Source organism: Merops nubicus, unplaced genomic scaffold (genome assembly GCF_000691845.1).
Source record: "Merops nubicus isolate BGI_N331 unplaced genomic scaffold, ASM69184v1 scaffold7883, whole genome shotgun sequence".
Taxonomy (NCBI): domain Eukaryota; kingdom Metazoa; phylum Chordata; class Aves; order Coraciiformes; family Meropidae; genus Merops; species Merops nubicus.
Window position 1 is genome coordinate 52,824 of NW_008599514.1, and position 18,387 is coordinate 71,210.

General features: G+C 37.7%; 1 protein-coding gene across 1 annotated transcript in view; it reads left to right on the top strand.

The window, feature by feature from the left end:
* Nucleotides 1–18,387, top strand: part of USP32 (ubiquitin specific peptidase 32) — a gene marked incomplete at its 5' end in the record, with an annotated part of 52,646 nt that overhangs the window by 32,943 nt on the left and 1,316 nt on the right. The window contains 19 exons of the mRNA XM_008937399.1: nt 454–594; nt 3,250–3,367; nt 5,649–5,803; nt 6,535–6,616; nt 7,305–7,379; nt 7,988–8,126; nt 8,403–8,508; nt 9,146–9,319; nt 9,854–10,028; nt 10,631–10,782; nt 11,480–11,591; nt 12,140–12,351; nt 13,378–13,562; nt 14,170–14,256; nt 15,154–15,274; nt 15,959–16,150; nt 16,752–17,043; nt 17,473–17,903; nt 18,239–18,331. Coding sequence (XP_008935647.1) covers nt 454–594; nt 3,250–3,367; nt 5,649–5,803; nt 6,535–6,616; nt 7,305–7,379; nt 7,988–8,126; nt 8,403–8,508; nt 9,146–9,319; nt 9,854–10,028; nt 10,631–10,782; nt 11,480–11,591; nt 12,140–12,351; nt 13,378–13,562; nt 14,170–14,256; nt 15,154–15,274; nt 15,959–16,150; nt 16,752–17,043; nt 17,473–17,903; nt 18,239–18,331 — 3,042 coding nt within the window. The remainder of the gene's footprint in view (nt 1–453; nt 595–3,249; nt 3,368–5,648; nt 5,804–6,534; nt 6,617–7,304; nt 7,380–7,987; nt 8,127–8,402; nt 8,509–9,145; nt 9,320–9,853; nt 10,029–10,630; nt 10,783–11,479; nt 11,592–12,139; nt 12,352–13,377; nt 13,563–14,169; nt 14,257–15,153; nt 15,275–15,958; nt 16,151–16,751; nt 17,044–17,472; nt 17,904–18,238; nt 18,332–18,387) is intronic.

Below are 18,387 nucleotides of genomic sequence, written 5' to 3' on the forward strand. Positions count from 1 at the left end.
TCAGCATTAAATAGTAAAATAATTAAACACTTCAGTCTTTAAATATAAGAGTTTATTGCTATTGCATAAAACCAGAAAATAGTGAACTGAATGGTACAGCAAAACTGGCAGTTTATTCAGTATTTGTGCAAATAAAAGGTAAAACACAGAGCAGCACCATCAGTGATGTGCATGGACTGGATTTCCTTGTGTCCTGTCTGGAGCTGACAGAGTAGGTGACACAGCAGGAAGAATGTATTACAAATTCTGTACTGGGAGAGCCTTTTAGAAACAGTGAATAGTGAAACATGGGTGTTACTTATTGTTACATTTCAATACCATCATTCAGTGTAGCAGTTGCTACTTGAAAGTTTATTAATAATTAAAAAGTGTTCTGTGTTCATGAACTAAAATTGTTGGATCTGTATACTATTTTTTCCACTTGAGATTTGACAAAACCCCTTTTGTTTAAAGGCTGCATCATTAACAATGGAGGGTGGAAGATTGAAGAGATCTCCACAGTTGGTTGAAGGAAAGGATTATGTAATGGTACCTGAACCAGTTTGGAGAGCACTTTACCATTGGTATGGAGCAAATCTGTCCTTGCCCAGGCCGGTAAGTTGTGATTATAGACACTCTTTACTTGCCATAACCACTGTGACAATAGAAACCACCTCATGTGTCCAAGCTTCTGCTGGCTGCAACCACCTCATGTGTCCAAGCTTCTACTGGCTGCACAAGGTAATCTTATGGTCATCTCCCACTCCATCCAAAATGGATAGTCTCAATAAAAAGTCTTGAAGAGACAGCTAGGAAAAAGCAGCAATGGACATGGATAGAAAGTTGTGGATATTTACCAGGGGTTTGCAGCATAATTTCAGGAGATGGTGCAGCAGGAGAGAAGTGCTGTTCAACTGATCATGATTACTAAAGCAGAGAAAAGTGAACTTGAGATCAGTGTGAAAGACTTGGCATCAAAACACTCATCTTTGAAAGCTAAGGTAGATTTTCATCTGTTCTGCAAAACCAATAAAATTAAAATGGGGACACCTGCAGCTTTGAAAAAGTATTTCTTCTCTCTTACAATTTCATGAAGTGGAAGGTAACAATTGCTGTCCTTCAAGTTCAGTGTCATAGAAAACATGGTGAAGATCTAAAAAGCAGATAGCAATGTGGAGTAGGCATTTATCAGAAAATAATTCATGTTAATTTTCATATTTCTTACATCTGACAGTAAGCAGAAAAGCCAGTGAATCACAATAAAATTGTGAAATAGTTATACAAACAATTAACAGAAGTGTTTCCATTGTGTAATAAAAAAAATGTGTTTACAAATCACTAATACTGCATTTTTATATCAACAATTACTTAATTGCCTGTAGTTGCCTAATTAGTAAGAACCTATCAAAGATAAGGTGGTATTTGTACTTGTTAGCCTAAAACTTTTGTTAAAAAAAGGGGGGGGGGGAACCATGAGCTGAAATTGACTATTTGTAACTAACACTAGTGTTCTCTAGATTAAAGCTATAATATCTTTAATTAATTAATTTAGGCACAATGCAGAATGTATTGCAGAATATAATTTTCAAATGTGAAGGTTCTCTATATTAAATGGATTGACTAAGTAGGCTAATAATAAGTGTGTTATCCCAATGAGATTTTTTTTAGGTTGCAGTTAAAAGAGCAACAGTTATTTCTGAAAGAAAAGCAGTAATTATGTAGCAATAGCCATTGTTGAATCATATCATTTACTCACAATTTATTGAGCTATCTCTCTGTTTCTCTGTGTGTAATATTGCAGAATGATTAAGAGGTCATAATCATTTGGAGCTAAAGCTGACATGCCAGCAATTATTAATATTGAATTTATAAAAAAGTAGGTTGTTATTAGAGGCAAGAAAAATTGGAGCCATTTGGTCCATTCACTTAGAATCATAGGAAGCTTTATTCAAATTCTGTTGAGTATATTTATTCCCTGTAGTGGTTGATTTATTCTGTGTCAGGTAGTCTCTTACAGGAGCTACACTTGAAAAAAGGAAGTGTGGGGATTTTTTTTATGGTAGCAACAGATTAGGTGGTTGGTGTCACAAATAATCAGTGTCACAAATGGGAGAGAATGAGCTGTATGATTTTTGACGATTTGGTCTGTTAGCTGTAGTACTGGCAATTATTTTACAGTGAAAAATCACTGCCTTCTGTTACCCTGCTCCCACACATTCTCCATGGAAACAAACACCTTTCATGGTCCAGGAAAGGCCACATCTCTTTATGCACAAACTAATGTGCTTAAGATTTTTGCAGTAGGGTCATTAGAAAAGATAAATCTGTTCAGTATGAGAGAATTTTAGTTGATGTATCCTGACTGAAAAAAAATATATAAATAATATGTGTATAAATTGTCACTTTTCAGTCCATAATTAAGTTATATGTTGATACTTAGTCATGTGAACACTTGAATTCTTGAAGACCATTTGATTCCTTGCAAGCATGTATACAGGCTTGCACTGTCCCTGCCTCCCACCCCACAGCAGGGACTGTTATATGGATTCCTTTTCCCAGAAAATGGCATCACTATTGTTTTTGTTGTAACTGAAGTTTAACACAGTGGCACTTCAGTGCGTTCTATTGCTTCTCAGAACCTAAGCTGAGTGTTTTCTTTCACTTCACATGGTCACAAAAATAGTGAACGTTTCTGCTGTTTATATATGTCTACAACTGAGTGGATCTAGATAGCAAAAGCTTTGTAGAAATGGTCACACTGTGGGGTCATTTCAGGTTTTTCTGTCAACATATCAAAATGCAACAAAAATAAGTTTGTCTGTTCTTACAATACGAAGGTTTTAATTCAGTCCTGTAGTTCAAAAAGTTCAGAACAAATGTCTTATTCAGCATGTGAGTTTTTTCCCCAGCTGGGAAACTTCTGTGTTGAAGTATACCCTGAGTGGAATTAACGAGGTTCATTGTTGATTCACATGGATTTCAGGAGTTATAAAAATGTTTTTTCTATGGTGTGGTAGAGGAGGCTGTGCTCCACTAAATAAGCTTTTGACAATCTACAACTAATAATCTTCAAAAAGTGCTTAGAAATCAGTAAAATGTTATTCCTGTGGATATTTGCCTAAGACCCCATAAGACGTTCAGAAGATTTCTCATCTCCTAGTAAAACGTCGTGGATTTAAGCATCTGCTTTAATCATTCCTTCCTGCTCCTGGGATTTGCTACACCTACAGATCAGCAGTCTCTCAAATATGTTTTAAACGTCTGCCTTAGGTGATCAAAAACAGCAAAACTAATGTCCCTGAACTGGAGTTATTCCCTCGCTACCTGCTCTTCCTGAGACAGCAGCCTGCCACTCGAACGCAGCAGTCCAACATCTGGGTGAATATGGGTATGATGAGCCTGAGAATGTTTCCTCAGCATTTGCCTAGAGGTAACTTAAGAATGCAGCAAGAATACAAGTGTGCAGTTTCTCAGAAAGCGAGACCCGCAGCTTGCTGCCACTGTGCTTGTACACCAGCTAATCAACTGTGAGGCACAATCAGCGCTCGGGAAAGGCTAAAGGCTTTCCTCCTGTCTTCTCTGGGAAAGAAGAGGCATCAGGCAGTGCTGGCAGTGGAGTCAGTTCAGTCACATAGTTACTGCAAATAGATTGGTGAGCTGAAGGTGAGAGATGAGCACTGCGTAAACCGAGCAGCTGGGAAGGGCAGAGAGGATCCATCCTCTTGGCAGTTCATTTGGTAATCGTAGAAGATGCATCTGTGCATTGGGGTGAGTGTGTGTGATAGTGCAGTGGTATAACACACGAAATCACTGTTCAGCCAACTGAGTTATTTGGGCAGCTAGGCTTTAATGCCCAAAATGATTTCATATTCTTTAGGAAGCGATTGAATTAATAGAATAGGAAGACTATTATTTGGTGCAGTTTAGGAAGAGAGTTCAGTAGGAAGTGTAAACACCCATCTGAAATGTGTGTGCTTTAACTGCAGCGGTGGTGCTCACCAAAAGACTGTACAAGTAATGGGCTGCAAGAGTAATCTCTAGATTGCAGCTTCACCTTTCAGCAGAGGATTGTGGCAGGGTTTGGTTTCAGTTGCCTGTTTGTATGCTCAGTTGCATACTTGCCTTGCACAATAGGTTTTAAGTACCTGCTGTTTGTGTGCCTGTGCATTCAGATACATGCAGAAATACATGTACCTCCACAGGAAGGTAACCTAGAAATGGGCTCACCTGACTGCTGAAATCTAAATCCTTTACACTTGATGGTGTTATCCTGTGTTTAGAGATCTCATGCAGATGCTCAGTTTTTCACTGCTTGGATAGAATCTAAAGCTTAACATGTAGACAGCAGCTGCCTGCTTGATCAAGTTCCGCTACAGAAACTGCCTGCTGCCCAAATTCATTTTTCTTACTTGACCTAATAAAATGGAAACTGCTTTGTCTGAACATCCTAAAATGCCGAAATTCAAATAAAGAGAATCTTGTGATGTGACAAATTCGATCTTGATTTGGAATTATTTTGCTCTGCACTAATTTAGTTATCCAATCATTTATTAATCTTTTTGAGTTTTCAAATATGCTTTCTTGCTGTAGTCTTACAACTAATCCTCCAATCCCTAATCTCAGAAAGTGCTTTTTGTTTTCTTAAAAAAAATTTAGTAGTTTGCTTGGTATACTGAAGCAAAACTGATGCTTTGCTGACTTCTAAGATCATTACAGTACATTTTTACTGTCTTGTCAAATTGCATGTAACATTGCATCTTTTCAGATGATACTATTTATTTTATTTTAATCTTTTGACAGTGAAAAGTAGAATGATGTCTCTTTGGTTACTTAAATAATGTTGCCTGGTTGGATTTGGCTGTATAATAAAAGCTTTTTATGAGTATGTTACAGATGTGTTTCTGTGAGGAGTGGGGGACATTCTAAGTTTAAACTAAAGAAGCTCAAAAAATAAAGCATGTAAAGTTAGTCTCATCACTTGAGCAAATGTTCTATTTAAAGATGAGCTTGTGTTATAGAAAAGAGCAACAGTCTCAACTGATGGAATTAATTTGTGTAGCAAACATGATATCGTTGAGAAATTCTGGTGAAAATCCTAGGCATCTTCACAGAATATGTTTTGAGGAATTTGATTATTAAGAATACTTTGTGAAACTGCCAGGCTGGTTTTAATTTCACAGATAAGCATTCATCTACATAGAAGAGCTGAAGCAAGGTCATACTACTTTCAAGAATAGCCAGACTCATTTATTTTTTTTTACCTTTTCACTTACAATATTCTCTCAAAAAGAAAATTCTCATGAAATTAAGTCCTTCATTTTGAAAATTGCCAGTCTCTGATATTCTTGCCTTTAAGAGGAGAAAAAAAGAATAGTCCAGTCTTTTACAACTTCTTTCAAATTTTTTATTTACTATGAGAATCTTAGGGGAGCAATTTTGTAATAGGTTTTGGTAAGAAGGTAATTTTATTTGCCTTGTGATAGGATTATTAACAACTAGCTTTTGATCTAACTCCTTATTTTATCCATAAACAAAAGCAGTAGAACTATGTAGTAGTTCTTCACAAAGAGTACTGCTAGTATATGTAGAGTATTATTGATCTTATTTCAGTTGGCCTTTGGGTATATACATTATTTTTTTTTTCCCCTTTTCTTATATGGTTAATCCAGGGAATGTCCCTTCCCCGAATGCTCCTTTGAAGAGGGTGCTGGCTTACACTGGCTGCTTTAGTCGGATGCAGACAATTAAAGAGATCCATGAGTATCTCTCCCAGAGGCTGCGTATAAAGGAAGAAGACATGCGCCTCTGGTTGTACAACAGTGAGGTAACACTGGGCTTTCTGCCTTGTTTTTTCAATCAGCTATGGGGTGTTGTGTATCTTACTCTTTTCTCTAGGATCTATTCAATACACATGCACAGGAAAAAAAATAGTGGGCATAAGTTTCCTTTGCAGTTTAACTGCCCAGCTTGGAAAATTCCTGTGACTTTTGTTGTAGAGTTTTTTGTGCACTCCAAGCCATGAAACACAGATTTTGGTGTTAATGACCCAGAAAATTTACCTTTTGTTTTCCTAGTAGCCTGATAAACATTTAATTATCCTCTCATGTATTTAAAAAATGTCAATTGGTTGACCTATGGAAAGGCTTGATATGAAGTTTTATAGAAATTGTTTTGGATGGAAATAAAAATACATTCTTTCACTGACACGCATGATGCTGTGGTCTTCTGTTGGCACAGAGGCCAGCAGCCATCCAGGATCTTTTACAAATTTGTATGTGAACAAATCACAACAAAGAAGGAGAACTTATTCCTCCAAATCATTAAGTGCATGTAACTCTCTCATTCTAAAGAAATACCTCAGAAAGCATTGAAATAGGTGCTTTGGAGATCAGTGAACTACTGTATTTAATTAGCATAGAAAGGAAGTGGGTGCTTTCATTTTTGTGAAGAAATTGCTAATACAGTATTAATCTCATTGCTTTGAGATTAAAATATCCTCAGAATTTTAAATCTAGAAGTAATAATTATATAAAGTATTTTTTTTTTCTCCTGCAGAACTATCTTACTTTGCTGGATGATGAGGATCACAGACTGGAATATCTTAAAATCCAAGATGAGCAGCATTTAGTAATAGAAGGTATAAAAAGGAACTATAATTTGTTTGCACAGTACAAAGAAAGTAATTTTATATGAATATATATATTTTAAATAAATTGTGTGTAGTACCCATTTCAGTCATTCCCCAAATGACACAAATACAGAGACCAATAGGCTAACTCAATCAGCTCCTTAAGCCAGTTTGCTCTCTGGCTTGTAGTGATGCAAGACAGATTCATAGAGGGATCCTGTGGGCAGATCATGGTAAAGCTAGCTGAGGAAAGCTTGCTTTTTTTTTGGTCTTCATCTTGAAACACATGCAATTTGTCCCTGTTTTCAAATACACTGAAATCTTTGTATAGTTTATTATTACAACAGATATTACTGATCTCTCACAAAGTGAACAGATTCGTTCAAGTCTAGGGGATCCTTGTTGAGTGTTAGGATAAATACTGAGAAATTTGTTGTTACCACCAGGAAAGATATTTCAAGGCTGCTTTTTAAAGATGTTACTGGCATGGGTGGAATTTTGCCAATATTAGAATGATTTCCAATAATGATTGGAAACATTGTAAGGAGAACTAGCAAAAATAATTACTCAAAATAAGCAAGCTTCTAATCTTTGTTAAACATTATAAAATTTTAATTAAACCTCTTCAGCTGTATAAGCTCTCTGGAGTAAGTAGTAAACAATTTTTAAAAATCATTATCCCCCTATCTCTTTCTAGTTCGAAACAAGGACATGAGCTGGCCAGAAGAGATGTCTTTTATAGCAAACAGCAGTAAAATAGACAGACATAAAGGTAAGCATTTCAGCATGGTCAAGTACAATGAGAAAAAATCTAAAAGGTTTTGTTGTGTTGAAACAACTCTTGTTAATATAGGTGCTCTTAATGTTGGAAGAGGTCTTTTAGGCCAGTGCTGCTTTGCTTGTTCTTTCAGTTTTATTAACTTAGGTACTGGAAATGTTGGGAGGGTTGGATGTATATAGAGAGAAATTTGTAAATGTTCAGATGCAGCAGTAGCAAATGGTACATAGAAAATTCTGGTTTTTGTGTTTATTGGCTTGCTTTTTTTAAGGTAAGGTATAGTTAAGATTTTAAGAAATTAATCCAGAAATTTCAGTACCATAATTACTTACCTGAAAATAGTTTGTACGGATTGTACTGATGCCTGTGGTGGATAAGATCCCAAAATACCTCTATTTCTGTTAACTGAAGTAGAGTTGAGAGAGCAGATATTTTGAACAGGCTGGTCCTCTGCTGCAGCCATGCTATCTGTAGTCTTGTAACTGGGAGCAGGTTAAATTGAATTGGTTCCTGTAAAATGGTCATATTCTTAATTTACTGATGCACCATTCTGAATGTCTGACATCAGCACACTTGATACAATTGTGTTTTCTTTTTCTCAGTTCCTACTGAAAAGGGTGCTACTGGATTAAGCAATCTGGGTAACACATGCTTCATGAACTCCAGTATCCAGTGTGTCAGTAATACCCAGCCTCTAACACGCTATTTCATCTCAGGAAGACATCTTTATGAACTTAACAGGTGACTTTCTAGTTGAGACCATTTTAGATCCTGTAGCATTTCTTCAAGATGAGTTTCAGCTTTTGAAAGTGGAGAGTATGAATAAATCTTTTAAGTTCTTTGTTACCATCAGCTATACAGCAGATACAGGATTAGATACATGCAAATATAACCTTTTTTTATGTTTCTTATAGAGTTAAAACAATTCATCAAGAAGCCTTTGCGCTTCCTTGTTTATCCCCATGCTAGAACTTTGCTTAAATTTTAGTATGGTATTAATTACTTTATGATTTCTAGGACAAATCCAATAGGAATGAAAGGACACATGGCCAAGTGCTATGGGGACTTGGTTCAGGAGTTGTGGAGTGGAACTCAGAAGAATATAGCACCGTTAAAGCTGCGGGTAAGTCTGGTGTGGGTTATTTAAAGGTGGAAAGCAGGAATTTGAATAGCAGAAACCTTGTAATGCCCTTTTTCCTCCTGTAACCTGTATTGTAAGGGCTCTGGGACTCAAATCAGTATCTCCTCTAGAGAAAGGGAAGGAAACTTGGACATCTATTTCATGTGTTAGAAGTGGGGTGTGGAGCCAATGACCATATCTTGGGCAGCCAGTCAGCACGTATGTTACTCCAGACTGATCACAGAATTTGCTCTCTTGCCTGTAAGGAATGTGGGGGAGCTGCTCAGAAAGGGGCTGTGCAGGGGCAAGATGCACATCTGGAGGAGGCCAGGGTTCACCAGTCTGGGTGCTTGGGCCTTGAGCAGCTTTCTGTGGAATACAGTCATGGTTTAGTGGTTGTAAGGTCAAAGGAGTTGCTTGATAGGAATCAGAGGTTGTGGCTTTTGTAGCCCTTGTTAGGGACACAAGATGATGCATTTGCCTGTAAATGATCTTTTGCTCTGAAATAATAGAGGTGTACCTTCAACTCATGGCAGTTGAATTTGTGTTTGTTGGCAGCATGTGTCTGGTCTACGATAATTGGTGTATTGTTACAACTTCTCTTTTATGATGTTAAATAACTTTTTGGCTTGTCTTGTAGTGGACAATAGCAAAATACGCCCCAAGATTTAATGGCTTTCAGCAGCAAGATTCACAGGAGCTTCTGGCTTTTCTTTTGGATGGTCTTCATGAGGATTTGAACAGAGTTCATGATAAGCCATATGTTGAACTGAAAGACAGTGATGGTAGACCAGACTGGGAGGTAGCAGCAGAGGTATGGGTTAAAATTCTGGGGTTTTGTTTGCTGGGTTTTTGGTTTTGTTGTTTTGAGTTTTTTTTTTCCTCCTTATGGTATTAAGCTGCCAAGTTGTTGATGAGGTTGTCTGTAGCAATATGCTTTCAGAGCTGTACTGTCTTTTGGAACTTGGCAGATCTGTGATTTAGGGGATCAATCTCACCTTTGAGCTGAAAATGTGTTTTAAGTATTGTAAAAAAAGGAATAAAGACTACACTTCATCATCAGTTTGAATAACTCCTCAGAATTATGGAGTATGAAAATATTTCAAGATACCTGATGATCCTTTCAGAAGTACTTTAAATTATGTCATAAATTGATCATTGTGTCAATTGAAATAACTTTTCTTTACTCATGTTGAAACTAAATACTTCTTATCTATTAGAAGTTGGTAAACAACTTGTATGGAAATAATTTGACTTTCATAAGGCAATGAGACTTTGGAGGTCTTCCAGCATGCTCTACTTCCTTCAGTATCTAACTTTATATTGGTTTTTTTGTACTTCATTTTAGGCCTGGGAAAACCATCTGAGAAGAAACAGATCCATTGTTGTAGATCTATTTCATGGGCAGCTGAAGTCACAAGTAAAATGTAAAACTTGTGGACATATAAGTGTTAGATTTGACCCTTTTAATTTTTTATCCTTGCCTTTGCCAATGGATAGCTACATGCACCTAGAAATTACAGGTGAGTAGTAGTGTTTCATTCCCTATAAACTTGTCAGTGCTAAAGTTAAAATTGTCTGTAAAACATCCAAATTTTGTGTTAGTATTTATGTTTTAAAATAGTATAACCATTTTAATGTAACAGAGTACAAGAATTTTCATTGGAATACAGTTATACTGAAATAAACCTTTGAAAAACATAGTACAGATGTCCCATTGTCAGTCTTGACTGAAGGACTTTATACAGAAACATGTGAAGTAGAGATTCTGAGAACTTTTCTTCACTGTGTTATGGAGATTGTCCAGAATCTGTGTAGAATGAAAACAGGGGGCTGGGGGGAGTGTACAAACAAGAAATGCTTTATGGGTCATGAACTACACTATGGAGAATGCCTGTATTGTTGGAAAAGGGGCAAAGGGAGAGATGACCAAACAATGAAACAAATTTTGAAACCATTTTCTACTGCCTGTGAGGCAAGAGACTTTCTGACATTTTCAGACCTTGAAAACTGGCTGGTAAAAAACCAGTCTTATCTTAAAGTGGAGATTAAGTGTCTGTAATGTATTATTCTCATCAAAACTTTCCTAGTTTGCTGACCAGTGTGTTTCTTTTCTTCTTAAAAGTAATTAAATTAGATGGTACTACTCCTGTTCGATATGGCCTGAGGTTGAACATGGATGAGAAGTATACAGGTTTGAAAAAACAGTTAAGTGAACTCTGTGGGCTAAAACCAGAGCAGATTCTACTTGCAGAAGTGCATAGTTCAAATATAAAGGTAAGAAAAATAAATTAATCATTGCTGCAACGTACTTTTGGTATTTTTCTTTGTGTACAGTGGGACACTTTGTTCTTTTTGACATTAAGCCTTGCTTACAAGACCTGTGAAATAGTTTAACTAAATGTGTGATAAAAAGTCAGCCTAATGATATCTCTGTATAAACTTTTATTTCATTCTTAAATTATTTGATTTGTTTTAAATAGATTCAAAATTGAAGTAAACTGAAGCAAACCACTTTTAAACAAAGTTAATAGTGATGTAAAGGCTTGCAGAAGTTTAATTGAATTGATTACTAATGATATTTTTAGAAAAAAATCATCTTGAGGTAATAATCTCAAGTTAGAGCACTCTGAATTTAAACACTGTCAAGGATTTGGAAGCATGTGTAATGATTGGCTTCAACGTTTGTGTGAATATAGGTATATAATTTTTTATCTGTCAATGCATAGGGTTAAAACTACTTCAAACTGAGTGTGCTCAGTGTGTTTAGAGAACCATTCATAACTCTTAGTTCTTGCCACAGAGACCTGCAAAGGGGTGTGCTTGTTGGCTCCCTTTTGCCTTCTAGAAAGGTGTTAGAAGGCAGATGGGATGGGAGAGATCAGCTAATAGGCTGTTTTCAAAAGAACAAACCATGTTTGGAGTCACAGGTAGAAGTATTCATCTGACTAACTTTCCCTTTTTTTTACTGCAGAACTTTCCTCAAGACAACCAGAAAGTCCGGTTATCAGTGAGTGGGTTTTTGTGTGCATTTGAAATACCAATTCCAGGATCCCCTACATCAGCATCAAGTCCTGTGCAGACAGGTAAAAGAAAGCATATTTATTTTCCTGTTCATTTAAAACTTACAGTGCTTAGGTACTTATTAGGAGAAATGAATGAGAGAACCTTACTTGTTCCTAATAAGTAAACAGTGAGGCTTAAAGAGAAGATAAATGAAGAGTTCTCATCTGCAGAGAAGCTGTGAGCAGTTCCAGTATCTACTGATGGGCTGTGATCCTTTTAGGATCATGCCCACGGTAGCAGTCTAAAGATCACTATGTACTTTAGCTAAAGACAAAAGAAACACTCAAAATATTTTATTACTTGTGGGTTTGCTCTAAGGTAGGACATAGAAAAAATCGGAAGCCTGGTTTTGGTTTTATTGTTTGTGATTTCATATATATGTTGTAAACACCTCTTCCTATTTGCTCTTGCATGCTCTGATTTTGCAAAGCTCTAGGCAAATAAAAGGTTGGTCTGAAGAAAAGTAGAAGATAGTTCATGAAGTGCCTTGAACAGAATGGAAAGGATAAAAATCTTGTGATAGTCCTGGTTACTGTAGATCACTGAGAATGTAATTGTCTATCTACAGATGTCTCAACTGGGCCGTCAGCTAATGGAGCACCCACCATCATGATGAATGGGGACCTTCCTAAACCAACCCTGATTCCAAATGGAATGCCAAATACTGTAGTGCCATGTGGGACAGAGCGTACCCTTGCCAACTGGACTCTCAACGGTCACGTGCCCTCACTTTCTGATAGTCCATGTACAGGATATATCATTGCAGTCCACAGAAAAATGGTTAGTAGGTTTGGCATTTCCTATAAATTATTTGTGTAGCACTTTGAAACTCAGTAAGGATTTTTTTCATGCCCATATGATAAATTAATCTTTCTTTCTTAAGAAGAGGGAGCAGGAATACATTTCCCTCTGAAATGAGCACCAAGTTCTACAGAAACACAAGTCTTGTAAATTTAAATCATAATGTCTAATATTGGTGTATTTTTCTTTCCTTGTTACTGGCATGCTTCCCAGTTCTTAAAGGCTGAGATACATACTTGGGCATTTGCTAAGTCCCCAATTAAATGTTCAAGACTCTTTAAGCAGAAAAATCTAATTAGAGGAGCTACTAGAAATGCATTTCTTCCCCATTATGTGGAAAAGCCTTATTGCTTCTATGGGAAGAGGGAGGATGTATAGTACTTTCCTGGGTCCTTCTGTTAGCATGAACTACTCTTTGTAAACACATCTGTAGTTAAGTTGAACTCTAAATGTCAAAGCTGGGTGACTGAACACCTCAAATAGCCATGTGTGCTGTCTGCACTGGGTCTGGGCTTTTGAATCTGTTGACATCCAGAGTCTGGTGGATGTGGACCCAGTGCCTCCCCTAGACATAAAGATGCTCTTTCTCCACCAAATTTCAGCCTGCTTAGTGAAGAGGTTGCTTGGGGACAGGTGTTAGCATCATTAGGTGCATGTCTGCATTGCAATATCACTGTGTGGTGGGAAACATGAGAAATATGCATCATATGCAATATGAAGTGTTGTGCATGCTTGAAATACCAATTTATGTTGCTGTGGTCTAATGCCTAAATAACATTGCCATAATATCAAAAAATACAGCAAAGTTTTCAAGTCAATGATCAAAATTTACAGTACTTAATACTGGGGAAAAAAAAAATCTGAAATAAAGTACTTTTAATAGAGTGAATGTTTTATTTTAATTACCAAAGCCTGAAATCAGTGACAAGGTCAGCACCCCAGTAACTGTGGGAAGGTGAGTTCAGGCATGCTTAGATCTGAGGCCTCTCTGGTTTCCCGTGGCAGATGCGGACAGAGTTATACTTCCTCTCCTCCCAGAAGAACCGGCCCAGTCTCTTTGGGATGCCACTCATTGTGCCCTGCACGGTTCACACACGGAAGAGAGACCTGTATGATGCAGTGTGGATCCAGGTCTCCAGGCTGGCCAGCCCTCTCCCCCCTCAGGAAGCCAGTAATCATGCACAAGACTGGTGAGTTCAGTACCTCAGTCTTTGGCTTCAGTTGCGTAATACGGTGGCTTAGACTCGTAAGATTTAAACAGATTTTCCTCTGCATCTTTTATCAGTTTTGACTTCTCATAATATCTCTGTTGAGTGAACATATGCTTTTTAATCTATAATTAAGCTTTAAATGTCAGCATCTTCAGGGACAATTTTGTGTGCTTTTACCCCAAATGCTTTCTGCCTGCAGATTCCATTTAGTGGGTTATTTTTGTAAGAAGTCATTTTAGATTCCTGCAATGCAATAATGGCAATAATTAAAAATAGATTATGATCTTTTTTAATACAGTTAAATGTGGTGTGTCTTCTAACTGCACTTCAAGGTTGGCTTTACACAAACTGATAGATTTGTTCTCATCCAGTGATTGATAATTAATTATATTTGACAAATTTGGATGATGTAAAGACAGGTCTTGTTTTAATAACATATTCTAATAAAAAAATATAATTTTGAGGGGTTTTTGTGGATTTTGGTGGTGTGTTTTGTTTTTTTTTTAACAGTAAACTTAGCAAGCATAGTGAAGGAAGGTGATTGGCAGTCATGGGTGCTCATGTTTCATGTTGTGTTCTCTTTCAGTGATGATAGCATGGGGTATCAGTATCCGTTCACCCTGAGGGTAGTTCAGAAGGATGGAAATTCTTGTGCTTGGTGTCCATGGTACAGGTAAATCATCCTTTTTAGATTTAAGGAAGTGATTTCTTCCAGCAGAAATGTAATTTATGGTAATAGCTTTCTGATACATTTCAGACTTCAGAGGTAATATCAAACAATAAAAATCTAGAATCTAATTTAACTCTCACATGGCAGACTTTGCCTGTAATATAGCTTTTATGACTTGGAGAGCTGAAAGCTCTGCTGACACAGAAACTTTAAATTAGGAGACAGACATGAGATTATTAGAAACCCCTTAACCCCTTACAGTATTCTGTGTGCATGTGTAAGTATATATTGGGATGATTTGTGGGGGTTTCATAAAATAACAAACTTGTAGACGTAAATCATATACCCTCACTACTTCCTGTACCATTGGAAGAGTAAGAACTAAAATAGACAATAAGAAATTCACAGTGGAAGCACATGTGGCATTTTCCCTAAACAAAGACATGCTAACAAAAATGCCAGAGCCTTGCTGGAAAGTATCCAGATCATTAAGTCATTTAAAAAAAAAAAAAGTCCTACAGCTAGATAATGAGTTAAGTCATTTAAAAAAAAGTCCTACAGCTAGATAATGAAGTACATTGGCTATCGTGTTGTAAAATACTTGTGCAGATGGAGCATCGTAGTTTTTTGGTGTCTTAAACTTAAGTAGTCAGCATTATGCACAGGTAGATGGTTGAGCTCACCCAACTGCTTCGATTTCTCATCTCCATTAAAGTTTATTAGTAAGACACCAAACTGACATGGTCATTGCTTTATAAAAATGCCTCTCTTAGACTACAGGCAAGGCCTGAAACAGCTGAGCATGCACCTGTTACAAAAAAATGGACCAGAATTGGAGTGTGAACTAGTGTAAAACTGTTATTGGACAGTCTGCTTACCAGGTGGAACTTTTTGATGTAGGTTTTGCCGTGGCTGTAAAATTGAGTGTACAGAGGACAGAGCGTGCGTAGGGAACGCCTACATTGCTGTGGACTGGGACCCCACCGCACTGCACCTGCGCTACCAGACCTCGCAGGAACGGGTAACGCTGCAGGGCAAGCCCTCCACTGCTTCTTAACATCTGAAGCACAACCTATTTCACCAGTCTGGGGGTTTGTTTGGCTTGGGGTTGGTTTGGTTTTTTTCAATGCATGCTGCTTTTGTCCATTTTCTGTTAAACTGAGGCCAGCAATCATTGAACGGTATAGTCTGGATAAATGAATGTCTTTATGGTCACGTAAGAGGTCTAACATTATGTGGAAGGGAAGCTTTTAAGAAACCACAGCAGTGTGTTTTCTGTCTGTTGTGAGTTGCTTTTCATCTACCCTCCACAACATATTATAAAATATGCTAATTTGATACTAAGTGCACCAGTGTTACAGTTATGCATGTGAATAAACCTATTTCCTCATTGAGTCAACAAAACATATCTCAAGGTAAGCCTCTAGCTGAGTTAATCTAGAATAGCTGTTTAAAGCTGTGAGTTGAATCTATAAACTTGTGCTTCATGGATAATTTTGCAAGTAGAACCCAAGAATAAGGACAATGTGTTCTGTCTGCCTTTTCAGAACCAAAAAAATAAAATTTCTGCTAAAACTTAGTACATCCGGAGTTTATCTTTAATCCTAAATAACTGTATGATGCTATTTGAATGACACTGTGAATAGAGCCTTCCTCTGGGCAGTTTTTGTGTTTCCAAGTCAGAGACAGTTTTATTTCACTTCAGATTGTAGAAGAACATGAAAGTGTCGAACAGAGCCGACGAGCTCAAGCAGAGCCCATCAACCTGGATAGCTGTCTGAGAGCCTTCACCAGTGAGGAAGAATTGGGGGAGGATGAGATGTACTACTGTTCCAAATGCAAGACCCATTGTCTGGCCACCAAAAAACTGGATCTTTGGAGACTTCCCCCGATTTTGGTATGATCTTGTGTAATATTCCTCTACAGCAGCCAAATGTACCAAAGTACATTGGTGACAAATTTGAATTCTTAGGTGTGTTTCTTTGTTCTGAATAACATGATTTGCTTTTGTTCTCGGTCTCAGGAGGAGCATTGACTTAGTTTGCTTCATGCATTTCTGTAATGCAGGCAAATAAAACAAACCTCAAAGCCTTTTGAATTCTTTGAGCTGCTGCATTGCAGGAAATGGTGTTTTGCATTCGGTGTCATCTGTTCTGAGCAGAATTCACACACAGGCAGTCTTTCCAGTACCATGATCTTCTCTCTAGTTGTGCAACACCTGCATTTGTCACTTCTCCAATTTAGTAGATTACTGAAAACACACAGTGCTCATCACTGAATTGAAGCCACCTTTTCCACTATTTCCCCATGGAGATATTAGTTCCATGTTTTACCAGCTTGAGCCCAACTTCAAATTGTCACATACTACATTGTTACTAGGTTTTATCATTTATATAATAAAATCTGTGTGTTTGAGGAAAAATTGTTTCTAAACAGTGAAATTACTCCCTGTGATCTAATTGCCCTCCTTTAATTTTCTCTAACATGTTTCTCCTTAGATCATTCACCTGAAAAGATTTCAGTTTGTAAATGGCCGCTGGATAAAATCTCAGAAAATTGTTAAATTTCCCCGAGAAAGTTTTGACCCAAGTGCCTTTTTGGTACAGAGGGATCCAACTCATTTTCAGAGAAAGCAGCTAACACTCCAGGTTGACAGCCTTCCTGAACCACGGACTCTCCAGGGGGAGCCTAGAAAAACAGATCTGCAGATCACTTACACACCAGAAGAAGGAGATACGCTGAACAGAAGTCCCTCCTCCCTTAACACTACTGTCTTGAATAATATCAAAGGTAGGTAACAATTAGGGAAAATTCCAGTCAACCCTCATATTTGGAGGGGAGGAATCATACGATGAACAAAATTGTGATATTTCTTTGGTCAAAGCATTGCCTGTATTTTGAAACACTGGTTTCTGTTGTATGCCCTGGAAAGCTTAGTGAAGCTTTACCATTAAAAAAAATAGCCCACACTCATTGAGAACAGGGATTAGCACTGTCTGCTTGTGTAAGTGGGCTGGACTAAGAGCAAGGAATGTGCTCCTGCATAGAAGAGTTACATTTCAGTTCATAGGTGTATGCATGTGTGCATAAAGTTAGTTTTAGTTTTATGCACTACTCATGGGTTGCAGTGAAACAGTATGTTTTAGTGTTTGGGGGTTTGTTTTTTAATCTAGACTATGTGTTTACTTATCTTAGTAGTCTTCATGTTTTCTGTTGTAGCATCTCCATCTTTGGGGAGGAAAAGTGGAGCCAGCTGTCCTTCCAGTAAAAACAGTAGCCCCAATAGCAGCCCAAGGACTTTAGGAAGAGGTAAGGGGCGTCTGCGGCTGGCACAGCTGGGCAAAAACAAACTGTCAAGTAGCAAAGAGAATCTGGATGCAAGTAAAGAGAACGGTACTGACCAGGAGCAGAGATGTACTGCTGATCAAGGTGATGCTCTTAGAGGGCAGGTTTTGGGTGGCAGCCAGAGCGAGCTGTACTCTGCTCAGGACAGTGAGGTGGCTCTGGCCAACGGCTACCTCTGCGAGCAGAGCGCGTTCAGCAACGGCAGCGTCAACGGGCAGGTGGATCACCACAGTGAGGATGACACTGCAGATGACCAAAGAGAAGACGTGTGTGTTAACCCTATTTACAATCTATATGCAATTTCGGTAAGTTGACTTCTTTTATCAAGTAAGCTACGTTTATGTGGCATTGTTTTGACTAAATGCATTTGTAAGGATCGATTTCATTATGGAAAGTGGGGGTCTGTTGAGAAGAACACAGCAGAGCCACTGTCAGCAAAATAAAATTGCCATAAACAACTGCAAAGTCTTGCCTCTGTGTAATGTTTTTGTGCTTGAGTATAAAATGTTAGCTCTGGATGTAGATTGTCATGAACCATTGTCGCTCACTTTAATGATCTTGAATTTGTGAATGATTTGTTCTGTGAATTCTGGGTGTTGATGTTTGACAGAGAATTTATTTTCTTCTTCCTTCTCTTCAGTGCCATTCAGGAATTATGGGAGGGGGTCATTATGTCACTTATGCCAAAAACCCAAACAACAAGTGGTACTGCTACAATGACAGTAGCTGTAAGGTAAATAATTCATTTCTGTAGCAAATAATTTTTGCCTTGGTTGCTTAAAGCCGAAG